General features: G+C 42.5%; 1 protein-coding gene across 1 annotated transcript in view; it reads right to left on the reverse strand.

The window, feature by feature from the left end:
* Tex48 (testis expressed 48) overlaps positions 1-3534 on the reverse strand; it is a 9911-nt gene extending 6377 nt beyond the window's left edge. The window contains exon 1 of the mRNA XM_021200407.2: positions 3498-3534. Coding sequence (XP_021056066.1) covers positions 3498-3534 — 37 coding nt within the window. The remainder of the gene's footprint in view (positions 1-3497) is intronic.
* Between the last annotated feature and the right edge of the window lie 3288 nt (positions 3535-6822).

Raw genomic sequence — 6822 nt, forward strand, 5'->3', positions numbered from 1 at the left:
AGAGGAGGAGGAGGAGGAGGAGGAGGAGGGGAGAAGAGAGAAGAGAAGAGAAGAGAAGAGAAGAGAAGAGAAGAGAAGAGAAGAGAAGAGAAGAGAAGTAGAGGCTGGCCATGAGCATGTGGAGAGAGGGGGAAAGGGAATGGGTAAGGGGCAAGGAGACAGCAGAAACAAGAAGCAAGAGAGGAACAAGAGTGGGGCCCCTATCTTAGACTGTCTTCCCTGAGCGCCATGTTGGCATACTATGAGCCTGGCACCCCAGAGGCAAGGAAGAAACGCAGCTTAGCACCTCTTCATTTAATGTAGAACCACAGGTTTAATTCCCAGTGTGGATATTTGCCATATACATTTGAGTAAATCCCTCAATGGGAAGAGAAAGTTAATCTGGGTCATTCCTCCAAAGATCTTTCTCGTGCCAATGGTACGAGAATATGGAATATTGATTTAGTTCCAAACTTCTTTTATATGTCAACATTTTTAGACCTCTAGATACGTCCCATTCTTGTGCTGTGACAAAACTTTCTTATAGGGAATTGTTGCCATAGTATTGATTAGGTAGGTGTCTGTCATCCCACCAGCTCACTGTATAAGATGCCTGTCACTGTCACTTGTTTCTTTCTTGACTGCTGTATTGGTCTCGGCTACTAACAGCTCTTGCATGAATCATTTCCATAGTTTCCCAACTGGTCTCGCTGTTTCCCTTACCATTAATGATTAATGTGAAAGATAGGATTCCCATGTTAATATATATTATGTAATAGTTCTGCTCAATATCTCCAGTGGTAGAAAGAAAATGACATAACAGATGAAGAAATACAGTATTGAAGAAAGAAACGACCATCTTGAAATACTAGGCATTCTAGATCTAAAAAGCAGCAGTTGGGGCCCAAGAGATGACACAACAGGTAAAGGAACTTGCTTCCCAGAGTGACCTTATGAATTCAACCCCCAAGGCCTACATAGAAGAAGAGAAATGACCCCCACAAGCTGTCCTTTGATTTCCACAAGCTTGACATGGCACATAGTATGTGCTCATGTGTGTGTGTGTGTGTGTGTGTGTGTATGTATGTGTGTATGTGTGTGTATGTGCATGTATACATGAGTATACATGAGTACACACATACCCCTACACTCCCCCAAAACAACATCCAAAATATCTAGAGAGCATGTTTAATACCAAACGTAACAGTAGAAGCTATAGTGAATATGAAGGGATATAAAGGACCATAGAGGATCCACACATGGAAATAGAGAGTGGAAAGCTGCTAAAGACTGAGAAGAACAGCAGTGAGTGGAGAGCTGCTGCATAGCTACCGTGTTCAGGGCCAGAGGGAGGTAGGTGGGGTGGCAGAATCCTTTGAAGCATGAATGACAGACACCTCCTCCCCCAAGTTTGATGAAGAACACTGACCTAAGTACATAATACACCAAACAGAAAGTTTTAGGTTACTCCGTGTAAGTCAAATAGTGAAAAATAAAAAAAAAAAAAACCTTTCAAAGGTAAGAATCAATAATAATAATGATAATAATAATAGTAATACAAACGGTACATTTGCTTACAAGGGGAAATCAAGAATGACAGCTGATTTTGTTTGCATCAGAACTGGAACACAACGGAGTGACATCTTGAAATACTGAAATACAAGTCTCAGAATACTCCTGGAAACATTTTTCAATGCTTATGGTGAAGTAAAGGCACTCACAAGGAAACAAGGTAAGAATCTGTTCCCAGAAGACTATGACTAAAAAATTCTAAACGTCTCCAGGAACATGATTGGTTTGAAAATGCAAACCTAAAGAAAGGGATGAACAGGAAACACAAGAAGAATGACTGCTGTGAGAACTTTATGTCAAAGTTCCCCCCTCACCCCTAATTTCTCCTCCCTAAACAAGTCTTTGGCAGGTTCTTATATTTCTCAGAAGAAAACCCAAGTTTCTTACCCAGCTCTTAATCAAACTGACACATCCCCCCACCCCCACCCCATACTCAACCATCTCAAAAAGTCCCCTGTCTTCAATTCCAGTGATTTCTTAACCAATTCTGTTCATGGCATACTGGTTACTTTGTTGATTAAAAACTCACCAAGCTCCCAGCTCAGGAATTTATGCTTACTTTAACCTCTAACTAGAAGGGTATTTTTAGAAATGCACTGTTTTTTTTCTCTCAAGTATTTCTCTTTATGTTCCCTTTTCCAGGAACACTTCCTTTAGTTACACAATGAAGACTCGTATCTTTTACTGCTGACCCCTGCGCCCACTTTTCTGCCCTGTTCTGACTTGTATTCACTTACTGTGTTTACAAGCTGCCTTCCTTCAGTGCGTCACAGCACAGGAGTTATGGACTTGGCCCAATGCTTGTTTCTTAATGTTAGCACACAGGGCGGTGTGGACAGTCAGTAAATGATTGTTGAATGAGTGAACCGGCATCAGTTCCTCTTTTGTCTTGGGGGTTGTAAATTCTCGAGGAAGTACTAAATCTGGTAATAATTTTTTTTTTTTTTTTTGTTTCAGGAACATTGTAACCGACGGGACAACCTTGTGACGTGCCAGGCTGAATCTTGATTGCCTTGTGAGTCTCTTAGTTGTGCTGTGTTTACTGGTGGACACTATCCAGCCCTACCCCAGCTACTGCAGATCAAATGTACTATCTGTCCATGCTCCCCATTTTGCATGATGGTCCTCTCATTCACTCAGAGCCCAGAGCTAGATGGTTGCCTCCTTCAACCCCCCTGCACTCACCCATCAGTCTTTGGGCTTGGATTTCCTAGTATCATTTCAATCTGTCTGCCACCATCTTTTGCTATTTACCTTCACCAAAAACCTCAGCACTCCTTACAGGATCCACTGCCCAACCTTTCTCCTTGACTTGTTTCCCCCTAGCTCAAGCTAATTACATGGCCAAAGTGCAAGTCTGATACTATCGATCCTGTGCTAAGGCCTTCAGAGGAGCTCCTCATACTCATGGATCCAGTTCTTTCTTGATCATACTGTTCATATCCTCAGGCTGAGCATCTCTGGCTTTTGCTTATCACACTGTAGCCAGTGCTGAGTGAGTAGTTCCCCTGTTCATACATCTGCCGAAGGATCCTATAATACACTGTTCCCTGAAACCAGAGATGGCATTATCTTGTGCCTGTACTCCTCAGATTTTAGCACTCAGCCTGGGAGTTACAGGAAGCTGCCTCTGAAAATTAGGATGCACGTTCCTAGCCCTTCCTCGCCCCTCCTTCCCTGAAGCTTAGACCACAGACTGTGACTGTGTTGTGATTGCTTAACTCAAGTTCATTGCTATAAAACTTCATGTTGAAAGCACTGTATTGTAGCTGGCTGTTCAGTCACAACTACATGGACAGTAGCCAGTGAGTGTTTTCCTATTCAGTATATATTTCTGAGATCCTACTGTGTGCCAGATTCTGTTTGGTGCTGGATATTCAGCGATGAACAAAATAAAAATGGACAGATGTGTCACTCGCAGGAGGCTAGTGGTGACAGGTTCTTACCTCTCACATCTTCATTTCCTGTGTCCTTAGTACCCATCCTGGTACTTGGAAAATATTCAAACAAACATGGACCCTCTCTTCCTTCTCCCATCTGATCTTTAATAATTTTTTTTTGCACACGAGTGAGTCCTCATGGTGAGAAATACCCAGCAGAATAGACACATGTCTCTATGACATAGGAACCTTGGATTGGGAGGCCTGAGTGATGAACTTAACCCCATTTCCAATAATCTTTTTGGATCTGCTGCCTGGTGAGTTGGTTTTTGTTTTTGTTTTTGGTAAAATCTGAGCCCTGGTAAAGTTCACTAATCTCTCTTCCATGGATTTATTTTTCAGGATTCATAGCAATAGAAATATATATATATAACACTTAGATCTTGTGTTTAGGAGATCTGTCATTTAGCAAACACCTTTGCCATTAACCTGCCTGGTTTTTGCTAATTGTTTTATTTTGTCCACCTGGCCCTTTATAGTATCCCCAATTGTTAATCAACTGGCCCTTTGAGAATTCTTAGCTGTTAGAGCTGCTTGACCTGACAACCTTCTGTGTGGGTTCCTTTTAGATTTCTGGGAACAGGATAGGATATAAAAAAGCCAGTCGAGGCTGAGAAAGTGATTGGGCAAGCAGAGAGAAAAGAGAAGAGAAGGTAGTTGGTATAGAATTGGGCTAGCAGAGACGGCAGTTGGCACAGAAGATATTGTTAGGAAATAGCTGAGCCAAGGGAAGCTGAGCTGAGTTAATAGGCCTCAATAGTTGTTATAGTTTGGAGCTTCCACCACTGTGAGAACTGGGAGAAGGGACTGTTTGAGCAGACTGTTGGGGAACTGAGGGAGGAACGATTGAGAGAAACATTTGAAGGGGCTGGGCTGGAAAATGAAAGGAGGGCCGGCAGGGAGTTAAGAGAATGGGTCACTGTCTGTAAAAACAAACTTTGTTTTCATGTTTTACATTCGGTTTCCTTCGTTTATCCAGGCATTGGCCTCATCCTTACTCTTTGTGTGAGGTTGCCTTGCACACGTGACCTGGACCTGCAGACGAATGCTTTCCAAGGAAAGAGTGGACCCTTAGGTCTGAGCAGCCCCCACCACAGGTCAGCCTGGAGAGGCCATGCTTGGACTTCCGCAGCCTGCTGGCCTGTTTACTTAAAGGAAATTGTTGATATGTTGCCCAGGGTTCTCTTAAACCTTTGTGAGCATATACTCTGCTTTGTTAAATCACGAACCAAAGTCACTTCACTTAGCCTGTGCCCTGGAGTGACTTCTGGGTCACATATTACTTGGTCTTTTCCAGACACTATTTGATTAGGTTAAGACACTGCACTGGTGCATTATTCTCTAAAATTGATTGTAGTATAATCATTCCCATTTGTCATAGTCCCCATATATTACGTGTCACGTCTTCCTGAAAACAGTACTCCTCTCTGCTATTCATATTCTCATCTACTTAATAAATGTAAACAATTTCACCAAATGATGTGGACTTACCAAGGCCTTTATGATAAATTTGTTTTTTGTTTGTTTGTTTGTTTTTTTGAGACAGGCTCTCACTATGTAGTCCTGGTTGGCTTGCAAGTTGCTATGTATGTAGATCAGGCTTGACCTTGAACTCATAGAGATCCTCCTCCCTTTGCCTCCCAAGTGTGGGGACTAAAGCCATATGCCAATACTCCTGGCCTATTATGAACTTTGGATTTTAAGAACAAGAGATTTCAAGTGGGACACTGAAAACAAGAGAAGATTGTATGAACTGGCGAGGAAAACAAAGGAAGAAGAAAGAACAAAAGAAAGTGAGAGAGCCTACTCCCACTCAAACCTTCTGAAACCTTTCTTTGCCTCTTTCCTTCCCCACCCAACTTTCCCCTCGCACCCACACTAATAGCTCAACTTTAACACACAACAACTCCGAAAACTCCTATGTCAGATGCTAGATCCAGTGAGGGAGATTTAAGATAAGAGCTGACAGAATACAAATATTCAGATTCCTCTCAAATTTCAGAGCAGCAGACAGTGACTGAATCTAATTCTGGCTTCTGTTAGCCACTCTCTGCCCTGGCACTTCATATCTGTGCTGAGATGTTTATTTAATACTTGACCATCGACAAAGGGGAAAAAGTATTTAAAAACAGGGTAGAGGAGACCAGGACATCTAAATAATTTTCGTTTAATTAAAAAGCAAAACAGACTTGAGAATTCCCGTTGAAAGCCACTCGAGGATAAAGACTCAGAGTCACAAACAAAATGAAAAATGGGTCAACATTCCAAGGACTTTTGAGGAATATTCTTGGGTAACTAAGAAGAACCAAGAAGTTTATTTTGTGTAAAAGGCTCAGACCTAAAATAGGGTGTGATAGTTTGAATAGGAATGGCCTCATAGGCTCATAGATTTGAATGCTTGTTCATTGGGGAGTGGCACTAGTAGGAGGTGTGGCCTTGTGAGAGTAGGTGTGGCCTTGTCCTAGGAAGTGTGTCACTAGGGGTGGGCTTTGAGACTTCAAATGCTCAAGCCAGGCCCAGTGTCTCTTTCTCTTCCTGCCATCGAGGATCCCAATGTAGAACTTTCAGCTACATCCAGCACTTTATTTGCCTGTGTGCTGTCTGCCCGAAAGCTGCCATTCCATGCTTTCCAGCAAGCAAACAATGGGCTAAACTTCTGAAATATAAGACAGCCCCAATTAAATGCTTTCCTTTACTGAGGACATGGTGTCTTTTCACAGCAATAGAACACTGACTAAGACATAGAAGATGCAGGAAAAATAAATCTTGCACCATTGTCAAAACTCAGACTGTCTGGGGTTCATTCCTAGGTAAGTCAGAATCTTAGGGACTCTAGAGACTAGGCATTTGTATGGCACCATTGTGCTTTCCTACCTGCTGGAAACTAATAGCCTGTGTCCATCATATGGGGGTAGAAGAAATGCTTACTTAAGGAGGTTTGCTGTTAGATTGGGCACCAGTCTTTCCAGTACTATCAGGGGTTTATCGTTCTGTGCAACAAATACTTAGGCGATTGTAAGTGGCTGACTCCCTGGTACCTATCTATGGTAGGCTGTGTCTTCTTCCACAGTCTGAAGGACTAGAGTCCTTGACCATCTAGATCATTTTCCTTCACTGTAACTGACACAATCACACAGCCTACATCCTGATGTATAACTGAGTAAGCTTGGCAGTTATGGGTTGTATTATAGAACATGTTTGTATTTTGTTTCAGCCAACTAGGGTGCCTGTTACCAACACTTCACACGGTATCCTCACAGGTGAAGCCAGCCTAGATCTCAGCTAAAGGAGTAGATAGCCTCCTCCTCCTCCTCCTCCTCCTCCTCCTCCT

Source organism: Mus pahari, chromosome 6, assembly GCF_900095145.1.
Source record: "Mus pahari chromosome 6, PAHARI_EIJ_v1.1, whole genome shotgun sequence".
NCBI classification, from domain to species: Eukaryota; Metazoa; Chordata; class Mammalia; order Rodentia; family Muridae; genus Mus; species Mus pahari.